The sequence below is a fragment of the Erythrolamprus reginae genome, chromosome 8 (genome assembly GCF_031021105.1).
Source record: "Erythrolamprus reginae isolate rEryReg1 chromosome 8, rEryReg1.hap1, whole genome shotgun sequence".
In the NCBI taxonomy this organism is placed as follows: domain Eukaryota; kingdom Metazoa; phylum Chordata; class Lepidosauria; order Squamata; family Dipsadidae; genus Erythrolamprus; species Erythrolamprus reginae.
In genome coordinates, this window is record NC_091957.1 from 24,496,166 (window position 1) to 24,510,888 (window position 14,723).

General features: G+C 38.9%; 1 protein-coding gene across 12 annotated transcripts in view; it reads left to right on the top strand.

Annotated features, from left to right (window-relative positions):
* The first annotated feature begins 729 nt into the window (after nucleotides 1-729).
* TARDBP (TAR DNA binding protein) overlaps nucleotides 730-14,723 on the top strand; it is a 72,757-nt gene continuing 58,763 nt past the window's right edge. The window contains exons 1-8 of one of the 12 annotated variants that reach the window (XM_070759310.1): nucleotides 730-1,137; nucleotides 7,525-7,778; nucleotides 8,201-8,299; nucleotides 8,787-8,950; nucleotides 9,264-9,404; nucleotides 9,726-9,896; nucleotides 10,616-10,733; nucleotides 13,485-13,618. In XM_070759310.1, coding sequence (XP_070615411.1) covers nucleotides 7,541-7,778; nucleotides 8,201-8,299; nucleotides 8,787-8,950; nucleotides 9,264-9,404; nucleotides 9,726-9,896; nucleotides 10,616-10,733; nucleotides 13,485-13,519 — 966 coding nt within the window. In that variant the 5' untranslated portion in view covers nucleotides 730-1,137; nucleotides 7,525-7,540 and the 3' untranslated portion in view covers nucleotides 13,520-13,618. Of the gene's footprint in view, nucleotides 1,138-7,524; nucleotides 7,779-8,200; nucleotides 8,300-8,786; nucleotides 8,951-9,263; nucleotides 9,405-9,725; nucleotides 9,897-10,615; nucleotides 12,709-13,484; nucleotides 13,619-14,723 lie in introns of those variants that run through there. The other 11 variants (XM_070759309.1, XM_070759307.1, XM_070759308.1 and 8 more) reach the window with 11 other exon arrangements.

Here is a 14,723-nt window from a genome sequence, read left to right on the forward strand (position 1 = left end):
TATTGGATTTGTATGCCGCCCCTCTCCGCTACTTTCTCAGCCCAAACCATGAAATTATATTGAAAATGCAATACACAAAATGTATTTTAAAGAAATGAAAGGATATTTTTACTGGTACACAACTTATTCTGTGTCTTTCTTTCTGGTTTGCTCTTGGGCATATATGGATCATTTACATTATGCTTTTTGTAAAAATCAGCTTTTTTATGCACCAGGTGCAGTATTTTAAAATTAGGAATAAAGCTTCTATAATCGTCCACAGCAACGCATTGATTTCAGGAACAACCCAGCGTGAGTTTCAAACCCTCTACTGTATATTTAAAAAATATTAAATGCAAAATTCTGCAAGGGGACTTTATTGAGGAAAATTATTAGAGGAAAAGAGGAGTATAGTAGCAAAACCAGCCTTTATAGCACAGCATTTCACTACAAAGTTCAACCTCGGTAGTCTACACGCATTTCAGAAGGAATTTTGGGATTAAGAAGAGGGTTTTTTTAAGGGGGGCAACTTTTATATAAAAACAGTAGCGCAAAAACCTACAATTAGCCCCCTTGGACACAAAGGAAAGTCAAAGTATTCCGCACTTCTGGGACTGCGCATGCGTATCGCTTGCCGCCAGTGACTTTTCCCGCCCTTTTCCCTCTCGTGGTCTCCAAGTCCCGCCTCTTCCGCATGAGCAGAAACAACAGACGCTTCCTCTATAACTTCGCAGCGTCCTTGTAACGCATGCGCACGACACGGCCGAGTGGGCCATACCACTCCGTGGTTTCTATAAGGGGGGACGCAGCACCGTAGATTTCAAATTACCTCCTTTTGCGAGGAACGAGAACACGAGAAACTTCGAAGCGAAAATGACAGCGAAATAATTTTGAGCTATGCCCTCTGCACAGCATACTTTCCCCCCTAGCGGTGGTGAAAGCCTTCAGTTACAGGTCCCGGAATCCCCTCGCAAGCGACTTGGCGTGCCTCGTACTGGGACAGCGGCTTCGGTCCGCAGTTGCTGAGGGGAAAGAGGGCGCCGCCATTTTGTCCACAGCGAGGAGAGTGGAGGCCTCAGCCGGGAGCTTGCCCCAAGGTCCTCTCGCGGCCTAGTAGCCACCGGTTCTTTCCTGTCCTGCCTAGGCTTCGTGCCCACGGTAAGTCTAACGGTTGGAGGGCGAGTCGGCGCCGCCTCTGGTCGGCAAGCCGGGCCCTCAGGCGAAAGGCTGCTCTGACTGAAACTCTCCCGAACCGCCATTGCGCGTATGGGCCTTTCCCGCGCGCTCTCCACGCAGGACGGAATAAAGCGCTCTCCTCCAGCTGTGAGGCTTCTACGGTTGAGGGACCACTATTTCCACCATTTAGCCAGCGGGGCCTTCTTTTGGCAAAAGTGGGGGCCTTACAGTTCGCGATAGCTCCCGTTTACAGACCCCCCCCCTTTCTCAGCCAATGCGTGTGGTGTGGATAGACGCTGAGAGGAAATGGAGGTTGCCGGGACTTGTAGTTCAGAGAAAGTCTTTGGAATCACCAAAACCAGGCTGCTTCAGTGCGCCTTATTTCTAAGTCTTCGACTTACGACCACAATCGAGCCCAACATTTCTGTGCCCGAGCGAGACATTTTTAAGCGAGTTTTGCGCCCCACCCCCGATATTTTACGGGAATCGCTGCAGTTGATAACTTAAGTAACTTTGTATTTGGCTGTGAGCCGCCCAGAGTCCTTCGGGAGCTGGGCGGCATATTACTATTATTATTATTTATTTATTTATTAGATTTGTATGCCGCCTTTTCCGAAAACTCGGGGCGGCTCACAGGATACAGTGTAAAAAACAAAGCGTATAAAATAAATCTAATACATTAAAAAACAACAGTTAAAAATCCAATCTATTAGTCAATCAACCAATTCAATCACAAATATATGGGTCCAAATAAATAAATAAGTAAATAAACAAACCCTGTTGTTAAGTGAATCTAGCTTCCCCATTGACTATGCTTGTCAGAGGGGACACAGCAAGGGTCATAATAATAATAATTTATTAGATTTATATGCCGCCCCTCTCCTAGGACTCCAAGCGACTCACAACCGCAACAGAATACAATATGATAAAATCCAATATTAAAACTTATTTAAAAACCCATTATTACTAAAAAAAACATTCCATTCTACACAAACACACCATTCTCAAATGCTAGAGTCAGAAAGATTGGGGGAGAGGGTTAGTCTCCCCATGCCTGGCGACATAAATGGGTCTTTAACATCTTGGAGAAGGCAAGGAAGGTGGGGGCAATTCGAATTTCTGGGGGGAGTTGATTCCAGAGGGCTGGGGCCACCACAGAGAAGGCTGTACCCCTAGGTCCCGCCAGACGGCATTGTTTAGTCGACGGGACCCGGAGAAGGCCAACTCTGTGGGACCTAATTGGCCACTGGGATTCGTGCAGCAGAAGGCGGTCCTGTAGGTATTCTGGTCCGATGCCATGTAGGGCTTTATAGGTCGTTACAAACACTTTGAATTGTGACCGGAAACTGATCTGCAATTGAACCAGTTGCCAAAGCATAATTTTGATAATGGGGGTGCTTCAACGGTCCTAACTAAGAAAAAACAGTCCTATGTCACTTTTTTCAGTGCCATTGTCACTTTGGCCACTGAATGAACTGTTGTGCCGCTGTCACTTTGGATAGTTACTAAACAAAATTCTGTGTTCTCGCAATGGTCACTAAATGAACTTAGGTAAATCGAGGACCACCTGTACTTTTCAACTTATGTCTTTTCCTAATCAAGGAGAGAAGCAACTTAGAACTAAGGAGAAATTTCCTGACAGTGAGAACAATTGATCAGTAGAACAGCTTGCCGCCAGAAATTGTGAATGCTCCAACACTGGAAGTTTCTAATATGTTGGATAACCATCTGTCTGAAGCGGTGTAGGGTTTCCTGGCTAAGCAGAGGGTTGGACTAGAAGACCTGCAAGGTCCCTTCCAACTCTGTTATTCTATTCTATTATATACTGCTCAAAAAAATAAAGGGAACACTTAAACAACACAATATAACTCCAAGTAAATCAAACTTCTGTGAAATCAAACCGTTCACTTAGGAAGCAACACTGATTGACAATCAATTTCATTTTGTCGTCAGCACATTCAACTTTGTACAGAACAAAGTATCCAAGGAGAATGTTTCATTCATTCAGATCTAGGATGTGTTCTTTGAGCGTTCCCCTTATTTTTTTTGAGCAGTGTATTCCTCCCACCTCTGATTTTGAAAACCTATTGGGATGGGGGACCACTAGGAAAGTGAGGGGGGGAATCCCTAAAGAAGGCAGTCAACAAATCACTTCCATATTCTGCCAAGACAATTTTGTGGATGTTACCATGGAGCCACGAGAAGTCAAGGAAACTATTTCTAAAAAATGGCAATGAGCTACCTCCTTTGATGGGGGGGGGGGAATAGTGTGTAATTAGTTCAAAAATATTTAATCTGGTTTCCAGAGGAACATTTATGGATAATGTTCCCCCAGAGTGGTTAAATTTGTATCTTTTTATGCCATCACTATGTGTTTACAGTTGTAAAGAAAAAAAAACCCTATTATTTGGAAGTTAATGGTTATAAATGTAATGTTTACTTGATGTTTATTGTTTGATATTATTAATAGATTGTAGATAAAATTGAACAGAAGACCTAATCAAATAAAAAAATATTTTCAATGATAAGTGTAGATGAAGATGAATAAGTATTGAGAATAATAGTTACAACTACTGTGTGTATAAGATTTACTATCTGTATTCAGTAGAGATTGTACCCAGACAGTATACTGTTATGTGAATATAGAAATTTTATACATTTTAAAAACAAAAACAAAAAACAGCACCTTTCCATATTACTGGAGACATACAATGAAATATTAGAACAAGCAAAAATTCCAGAATCCTGGAGAGAATCATACATAACGATGATACCAAAGGAGGGGTTAGACAAACAGAAAATAAAAAACTACAGACCAATTTCTCTGCTTAACGCGGATTATAAGATCTTTATGGTAATCTTAGCAGACAGAATAAAAGAAATATTAAATAAAATCATCAACACAGACCAAAATGGCTTTCTACCCTCCAGACAAATTTTCAACTGCACCAGGACAGTTTTAGACGTCTTAGAATATGGTGAAGCCCATCCAGGAAAACAAATAGCTCTTGTCTTCCTGGATGCCCAGAAGGCATTTGATAATGTTAATTGGCAATACTTAAATGAGTTAATTAGAGAATTAAAATTAGGTAACAGATTTGAAAACATTATCAAAAATATATATACCACCCAAAAGGCCAGAGCAATAATAAATGGAGACACTACAAAACCAATTTTGATAGAAAAAGGAGTCCGCCAAGGCTGCCCAATGTCACCCTTATTATTTATACTGACACAGGAACTACTACTAAATAAAATAAGAAATAATAAAAATATACAAGGAATTAAAATTAAAAAAGAAGAATACAAATTACAGGCATATGCGGACGACATGGTGTTCTTTTTAGAAGAACCAACCAGCTCTGGCCCAGAGCTAATCAAAGAAATTGAAATTTTTGGGGAATTTGCAGGTCTAAAAATAAATAAACAGAAAACAATGTTAATGACAAAAAACATGAGTATACGACAAATTAGGAAATTAGAAGAAACTACTAAACTCCAAACTACAAAAAAAATGAAGTACTTAGGATTAATATTAACAAACAAAACAATTACACTTAAAAAGGACAATTATGACAAATTATTGCAAGATACCAAAAAAATTTTAGAGAAATGGAAAGACCTACAAATATCAATGTTAGGCAGAATATCTGTAATAAAAATGGATATTCTTCCCAAATTTTTATATCTTTTTCAGACAGCTCCGATTAACTTGGAACCAAATTTTTTTAAAGAAATCAATAAAATCATCTCCAAATTCATCTGGCAAAACAAAAGGCCAAGAATAAAATATGTGTATCTCCAAGATAATAGAATTAGAGGAGGCCTGGGGCTCCCGGATCTAAAATTATACTACAAAGCGGCAAGCCTAATTTGGATAAAAGAGTGGATTAACTTAAAAAATAAGAGAATACTTGTATTAGAAGGTCATGACTTACAAACAGGCTGGCATGCGCATTTATGGAAAGATAAATTGCAAAAACAAACTATATTTGACAGGCACTTGATCCGTAAATCACTACTAAAAACCTGGTACGAAATTAAAAATAAACACTACGACAAAATTCCAAGATGGCTTTCCACTATGGAAGCCATCATCTACCCAAATTTGATCGACATAGCCAAAACCATCCAGTACAGAGACATATTACACCCAAACGGGGAACTCAAATCTAGACAAGAACTGGAAAGATTAAATCATAAAATGGATTGGTGGACATACGCCCAAATAGAATCCAGATTTAAAAAAGACAATCAAACACCCGGTATTCAAAAATCTATGAACCCATTAGATAAGATTCTGATAGGAAATGAAAACAAACAAATAAGCAGAATATACCAAATACTTTTAGAACAGGAAAGAATAAAAGATACGACCAAAACACCAATGATAGCGTGGGAAAAAAATCTGCAACACGCCATCCATATTGCCGACTGGGAAAGAACATGGACCACAATATCCAAAATAACCCTTTCGGCAGCATATAAGGAAAACTATTACAAATTATTCTACAGATGGTACCTCCCACCGGCGAGATTAGCAAAGATCCACCCAACGTTATCAGACTCATGTTGGAAGTGTAAAAAGGAAAGAGGTACGTTTTTCCATATGTGGTGGTCCTGCCCCATGATACAAAAAATTTGGACAATAACTCATACTTGGCTCACAGAGATCACGAAAGAGGAAATAGAACTCACACCGGAAGCTATGCTTTTAGGAGTTTGGAGAAAACATTATTCAAAACAAACAATGCTCCTCACAACACATATTAACACCGCCACGAGAATTGCGATAGCACAACTCTGGAAAAGTGATCAGATACCAACGGAAGATTTAATTATAGATAAGATATATGCATGTGTAGAGATGGACGAATTCACGAACTCAATTAAGGGAAATAAATTAATAGAATCAAAAAGAACATGGCAAAAATGGCACGAATGGGTTCAAAAGAGAACATAAAAGCAACATAATATGAAACAACAGTACAATTGAAACGACCTACAGTTACCGTGTATAATTAATGAACGTAATAGATTTTAGAATTTAAAAATATAAAATACAATGTATATAATGAAAGAAAACCGGTCAAAACTTACTGTCAGAATGTTAACTGAGAATATGTATAATCTGTAATTCAAAATAATATGTGATGGGAATGACATAAGAAAAATTAATAAAGAGATTTAAAAAAAAAAAAAAAAAACAGCACCTTTCCCCAAAAAATCTCAATTTGCAACAGAAATTGATTGTAATTGAATTTCTATTAGATCCAGCAATTTTTATCAGCAATTCTTCAAAAGTTGTACACCTGCCATCCAATAAGAAACCAGATACACTTAACCATGTTAACAACTGTGGCAAGACAGGTTAGGTAATATGGGGCAAAACTCATTTAACAACTATCTCAGCAATAGAAATGTTGGGGTCAATATGTCAAGGGCTACTCATATTCTATTCCTCCTTTTTATGTATAATAATTTTTTGTAGCATTGCATTGTTAAAAGTTTATTTCTTTAAAGGTTTTATATTTAATTTTTCTGCATACTACTGTGGTAGCTTATAGATAATTTAAAAAAATGGTGTTTGTTTTAATTATACATTTATTCATATGCATACACATCTCATTCTGTTCTCTTTGGGAGTAAGCAACATTAGCTTGTAATCTAAAAATACAAGATAAAGTGGAATAAATTAATCAACTTTATGATTTTGTGTAAGAGAAAGGGATCAATTTTGCTGTTGTAGTGTAAAGAAGTTGCTGTCTGTTTTAACACATTCAGTTGAAGGGGAAAGCCAAAGGATGTACTATAATCAAAAACTGCTGATTCCTCGCTGGTGGAATTAATTTGCTGATCACTGTTACTTTTTAAATAGCTGGCTGATGGGTGCCAGTTTGGCAAGATGGCAGGGACAGTAGCTGCTTTATAATTAGATTAACTAGAATGTGCATGTAAATATAAAGTATAAAATTTATGAGCATCTGAATGGCTGCTGTTGAAATTAGAACAGTACTACAGTACTGTATATCATTTGAATGGAATGTTTTTGTATGCCAAATGTATCTGAATGTTAAAAATAAGATACTGAGGCAGTTTAATATTATCCATTATGATTGAAGGTGGATCTTTAGGTTTTTAAATTTTCAATCTCTTGTATTACTTTCAACTAGAGATACAAGGTTTGCATTTACAGCCTTTACCACACAAAGCATGCTCTTATCATTTTAGTTACAATCTATCCTTTTTCAATTCAAGTTGCGTTGGAAAAACAGTATTTGGATTCTGCCATTAGCCAAACCACTGATTGTTCTTTTTTAATCAATTGCATGTTGCTTTTTTATTCATCCATTTCTTTTCACCCTTTAGTAACATCACGGCGGAGATGTCAGAATACATTCGAGTAACGGAAGATGAGAGCGAGGAACCCATTGAGATCCCTTCAGAGGATGATGGGACTGTGTTACTCTCCACAGTTACTGCACAGTTCCCAGGGGCCTGTGGCCTGCGTTACAGAAACCCCGTGTCTCAGTGTATGAGAGGAGTCCGATTAGTGGAAGGAATTCTTCATGCACCAGATAATGGTTGGGGAAATTTGGTATATGTGGTGAATTATCCCAAAGGTATGTGTTTAAAGCTATTCTTACTTTTCTTTTTAAAAAATCTTACCAACTGTAACAATATATAGTTGAAAATTAAACATAAAGCATTTTATTTCAGCCATGTTTTGAAATAATTGAATTATTTATCCTGTTATTCTTTTTAATAGTTGGGAAGGGAAACCACAAATAAAGTAATAGTATTCTATGTAACAGCATATATGCATTCATATTATGAGATTATAAGAACATGCTTACTTAGTAAATCCCTGTTTACTGACCTCTAACTAAATACATCTTACAGATTGTATGTGCATAAAAGCTTATTTCCAAATTATTCCGCATATTGAACATTATGTTGAATGTATTAAGTTTCATATTGAGCATAACTTTGTAGTAACAATTGAGATGTGAGAGCTCTAAAATTAACTGATTTTTGTTGTTAGTTACGAAGTCGTGTCCAGCCCATCGCGACCCCATGGACAACATTCCTCCAGGCTTTCCTGTTCTCTACCATCCTCTAGAGCAGCAGTCACCAACTGGAGGTCAGCGAGAAAATTTCAGTGGTCCACAGAAAAATGACTTGCATTTTTATATTGCACTAAATACTATTTTTTTAAAAAAGAATCATATTAGTGGTCCATGGGATTTAAAATTACAAATTTAGTGGTCCCTGAGGTCTGAAAGTTTGGTGACCCCTGCTCTAGAGTCCATTTAAGCTCATGCCAACTGTTTCAGTGACTCCATCCAGCTCCCTCATTCTCTGCCGTTCCCTTCTTCTTTTGCCCTCAATCTTTCCCACCATTAGGTTCTTCTCCAGTGAGTCCTTCTCATTAGGCGGCCAGCTTTTAATATTATGTAATAGTTTGGGGAAGGTCTTAATAGGAAAAAAAAAATGCCAAATCCAGTCTAAGACTGACTGCACAAAGAATCATAGTTGGTTAAAGTACAGGCTGCCCAGCTTCCAACAATTTTGGGAGTCTTATGTTGCAATTAACATAATCTATATGTGTGCCCATGGCTATTTCTTAGACAACAAGAGAAAAATGGATGAAACAGATGCTTCATCAGCCGTTAAAGTGAAACGAGCAGTGCAAAAAACTTCTGATCTGATAGTTTTGGGTCTTCCGTGGAAAACGACAGAGCAAGATCTGAAAGAATATTTCAGCACGTTTGGAGAAGTTCTCATGGTGCAGGTATTTGACACTAGTTCTTGAACCGCACAGCCGTTCTTATATTTGAATGAACAATTAGTTTAGCTGGGGAGGGACTCAAATGGAGCAGGAAAGACCTGCCTCTGCTCCCTCTAGGCCAAATGGAGGGGGCATTTGAGGGAGCTGATCTTGTTGCAGCTTTTCATCAGAGACTGTCATGCAGAATGAAGGCTTCAGCTAAGAGACAGAACATTAGTATTTTTCTGTTATTACATATTTCAAATTAACTTCAGAAGTCAGGTGAATATAGTGACACAATGCTATTCTGCCCTATAATTTCCTTTTCTGAACCTAGGTTAAGAAGGACATCAAAACTGGCCACTCAAAGGGGTTTGGTTTTGTAAGATTTACTGACTATGAAACCCAAGTAAAAGTCATGTCTCAGCGTCACATGATCGATGGAAGATGGTGCGACTGCAAGCTCCCCAATTCTAAGGTACAGAATGACATTTGTGGGCTATGTGAATCAAATTGGGTCCAGAGATCCTGTTCTCTGAAACAAGTTGGCAGAAGACCGGAGTGGTCCAGGTGTTCATATGACTTGATAAGAGTTTTTCAGATGGAGCAAACACTTCTTTCTTTTTCGATTTCAAATTCCGTGTCATATCACTTAAACTTTAAAAGAGACAACATCAGTGTTTGAAATTTTTCATTCGCTGCATATGTGGGAGGCAGGGCAGGGGTCAATCCTTTATTGGTTACAGCCTCTATATCTGTTTGCCTTTATACTAATATAAATCTTTTCAATTGGTACCAGCAAAGTCCAGATGAACCTTTGCGTAGCAGGAAGGTGTTTGTTGGGCGTTGCACTGAAGACATGACTGCAGATGAGCTCCGTCAGTTTTTTTCACAATACGGAGAAGTCGTGGATGTCTTCATTCCCAAACCATTCAGAGCTTTTGCCTTTGTTACGTTTGCTGATGATCAGGTATTCGCCCAGGGCCCTCCTTGGCCGAGGAGCATGCATTGTTTCCTTAAGCAGTTTTCATAACATTCCCATTTAATTTTGTTGTGTGTTAAATGTAAATGCAGTTGGCTTTTGAATTATAAGACACATAAATTGCCTATATCCTGCTAATACTTTATTCTTGTCAGCTCCACAATCATTTTAAGAGAGGTTTCCATTCAGAAAAGCTTGATCTCGCTATTACTGTATAATTAGATGCTTCCATTTCATTGCCACTGTTTAAATAACAACAGGCACAAAGCAAACCTTGTAAATAAACAGCTGTTAATCATTTTTGCTCTTGAGAATGAAGGAAAACAACTCTTAACTCTTGCTTCTCTGGGCCAGTGGTTACTTATACATTTGTATGAAGCATGATTCAATTTCAAAATTGGCTGCATAAGAACTATAATTGGGGTAATTGTGTGGGATGGGCTTCCTTTTAGAGATGTCAGTGGAAGCTATTATGAGGAAACGGGTTTCTTGTTTCAGACTCCAGCAGAATGAGTATGAAGTACAATGCAAGTTAAATTAGTATTGTGCAGTCCTGTTTTTGTTTTTGTCTTAAGTTCTTCACTGTTGTGGGGGAATTCTAATAGTCGGCTAGGTAATCCTGAATGCTTCAAACAAACTTATGTATTCATTGCTGCTCTTATAGCTCTTTTTGTGCATTTGTTGTGTCTCTTCCTTATTCCTTGCAGGTCGCCCAGTCCCTTTGTGGTGAGGACTTGATCATAAAAGGAATCAGCGTCCATATATCCAATGCTGAACCTAAGCATAATAGCAGTAGACAACTAGAAAGAGGTGGAAGATTTGGTGGTAATCCAGGAGGCTTTGGGAATCAGGGGGGATTTCCTAACCGGGGGGGAGGTGGGGGAGGAGGCGGACTGGGTAACAGCCAGGGCAGTAACATGGGAGGTGGGATGAACTTTGGGGCCTTTAGCATTAATCCCGCCATGATGGCGGCTGCCCAGGCTGCGCTGCAAAGCAGCTGGGGGATGATGGGTATGCTTGCTAGCCAGCAAAACCAGTCTGGGCCATCAGGGAGCAACCAGCCACAGGGCAACATGCAGAGGGAGCAGAACCAAGGGTTTAGCTCCGGGAGCAATTCCTACGGAAGCTCGAACTCTGGCCCAGCGATAGGGTGGGGCTCTTCCAACACAGGCTCCAGTAGCGGGTTTAATGGTGGATTTGGTTCAAGCATGGAGTCCAAATCATCGGGATGGGGGATGTAGGCAGGCTTATATTGACTCTGGTGGGAAATCATTTTTTTTTCCTAGAGCTCCTGGTAAGTATAATCTAAAATGCATCTACTAAAAGGAAAAGAAAGCGAAAAAACAAAAACCCAAATCAATTTGTTCAGTGTGTAGTATATTTCGATAGTATTTTTGACACTTTTTTCTTTTGTAAGGGGGAAAAAAGATTAAATGAAGTTTTATAGGTTTTGTTACCATTAGTTGGAATACATGAGTTGGGATTATTGAGTGGCTGAACGTGAACTGTTTCCCTGACTGGTAAAATGGGTGTCCTGCAATTTAAATAGGAATTTGTAGAGATTTGGATTCCTCGTTTCCTAGTCAGCTGAGATCTTTGCATGTTTCAAAAAAAAAAAAGGAAGCCATTTTTCAGAAACTGCATCCTATCCTTATTAATTTTTTTAAAATTTAATTTGATCCCCCCCGCCATAAGAATTTTTCTCTCTTTCTCTCCTCCCCCCTCCCCCAAATGTCCTGTGTGGAGAATGCAATGTTGGTGTCGGCTTTTTTTCCTTTTAACACTGTCTCCCTTCTCATGCTAAAAGTACAGTATGGAGACCTCATTTAGTTCTTGCAGTTCATCTCATTTCAAATGTGTCTGGAAGAAACACTTCATTGAAAAACAGTGCAGTTAAAACAAAAAAATAACAAAAACACCTATATAAAAATATCTACCTATATATATATAAATATCTGCTTTAGGAATACTCCTGTCTCCATGCTTTCCTCATCCAAGACTCCTTCATCACACTGCACATGCTACGTCTTAAGATGGTGGGTGTTCCATTTTATCCGCTCCTCTTTTTAATTCATGGAGTCGTACTCAACGCTGTGAACGCAAGGCTGTGAGATGGAAACCAAAAGGCTTGTTTGAACTTCTGAAAAAAACTTGTGTGGGATTGGATTGGTGGTGCCAAGGCATGTGAGGCTTGGTATGTGCGAGAAAAAGAAGGAGGCGCATGCGGAGAGAGACTTGGTGGTGCATTATGGGATTTTTTTTGTTCTTTTTTAAAAAAAAATTTTCTTGACGCAATGTCCCTCGATCCTGTGGCTTTGGTGAGAGAGTGTGCGGAGAGCGATGGGAGCAGACGTACGAATGTTTTCCTTGCATTCAAAACGGACATCTGATCTGGAAGAACTTAAAAATTGGGGGGGAGGGCTTTTTACTTAGTTAACCAAATTAGTTGGATGTGTTAAGTGAAACGAATATCTGTATTTTTTTTCTCCTTTATGTCAACTCTGCTGTGAATGCTGTATGGTGTGTGTTATTTTGTTCAATGATCCTGTAAGTGTGGTAACGTGAATCGAAGGTGGGGATTTTTTGATGGGAACATCCAGTTCATGGTGTGCTTTCTGTGTGTGCTTTTTTTTCCCCCCAGCAAAGCTCACTTGAAAACTCAGGTGTTCCCTTGCGGGTGGAAGTTTTTTCTGTCTGTAAGATATTCATATGAATGCTGTTTGCTGAAGTTCTGTGTTTGGATGCTTTTTTATAAGATTTGTCAATGTAGGAAATTCTTAAATAAAACTCATTTAAGTAATACGTGTGTGTGTTTGACAGCACCCCCGAGAGCAAAAGAGCTCTTAAATTTTTAATTGGTTAACGTATCGTTTAGAATAAGAATTGAGTTTTTTAAAATGTTTTTTTAGATTTGCCTGCCTCATGTAGCAGAAACTCCAAAACATAAAACCCAGCCTTATCGTCATAGCTTTTGTGATAAACATATCTGAAATGCAATTCTGTCACATGAAGTAATCCCATCCCTAGTCAGCAGGCACCACTAATTTCCTGGGTGTAAGCAAAAACCCCAAATAACCCTTGAGGCTGTAGTATTGTGTTGTCGGGGCATTCAGTTTTGCTGGGAATAGGATGATAATCATCTCAGTTTCAATGTGGTGAACAGTGCGACAAAGTATTGGGAAACGTTTGTGTCCAAATGAGTTCTACAGCAACAGGCCTTATACTGTTCCTTACTCAATGCAACTTTCACTTAATAGGTAATGGGAGCCGTCAATTTGGTCTCATTAAATTTATACACTGTAAAATCTCCTTTAGCTCCCCTGATTTTCTTTGCATTTCAGCTAAGAATCCTTTAAAGGACATCGGTGTAGTAAGGTGGACTCTTAAAACTATTTGCTGGGTGCTTATTGGGGTGTTGTTCGATATTAAAACTGGTTTATTATACCAGAAGATGGTTCTTGGTGTAAAACAGATCTGTGAATATTCCGGAGGACATATAGTCTTACATTGCATTATCTTTACTTCACCTAAAGCCGACCCATTGCCAAAATCTACCATCTGAATTTTGCATTTTAGCACTTGCATTAACACCAGCTACTGCTGCTGAGTAACACTTAATATGGTTTTCTCGGACCTCCCAAGGCTAAACTGTGTCATCCCAGGAAGGATCATGAGGGTAAGTTTGATACCTCACTAGCATGGTTTCAGTAATTTATTTCAGATTGTATTTATAAAACCCAAGGGCCACTTCTGAATAGGAGGGGGGACCCGTGCTGTGATCATTTTAATGCTGCTTGAAGCACCAAGGGCTCTAATGTCCCTTCCCTCCAATCCCTAAGCATCTTAGAATTGTTTTCAAACATGATTCATATCATTAATTTTTTTCGTTAGTGTTGAAAGTGAGTTAATAAACAGAATTCTCATAACTTGATTGTCTGGAGTCTTGTTTTTAACTTTCTGCAGCCCTTGTACGTATTGTGCTAAATGCAATTTAAAGAGGGAAATAAGGAACGCAGTCGGTTTGCCACTGCTAGAAGGATTATCTTGCTAATGAGCTTCATTTAGTAATAAGCAGCATTGTAATTTAACAGAGGCCCAATGTGAGCAAATGTGTATTTCAGTTGCCTGCTGAGCATCTCTTAATTACTGAGACTTTGCTACTCAAATGGATATGGTGATGACAATTCCTTTTTCCAGTCCAGATTTGTGTGGGCGCAAATTGAATCTCTGGCAGTTGAGACCAAACTGTTAACAGCTGAATAAGCAGGGCCTCTGGGGCTTTTGCTCCATTCCTGTGGGCTACATAATGCCTGACACTCTTTCTCTCCCACTCCCACCCCACCAGTTGTCAGCGACGCCCGTTTAGAAAAAGAGAATACTACTACCTCCAACTCTTCGGTAGCTAATAAAGGAATTTCTTATATGCTAGGTTGATCTCATTAAGATAAGCTTCAGTAAATGTATTGACTATGGTAGAAGAAAATGCATGGCTTTAACAACATGAGAAAACGAAATAGACGGGAATTACTACCATGATGGGTTGCAGCAGGAAGCAAGGCTGCGATATCTATCTACCTAATCTGCCCATATGTCTATATGTCTGGGGGGTGTAGGTAGGTAGGTAGATAGATAGATAGATTTGGGAAGAAAATGTGAAGATTGGTCTGGATGCTTTCCACAAACTTTCTGATTTAAAATGGAACTGGCCCCTGTGGAATTTTCAGTTGAAGGTTGGTCATAAGAAATTCACAAAGAATCGGCTCTTTCAACTTAATTTGATTTAAAAAACACATTGTTGGTTGCATAATTAGAGAC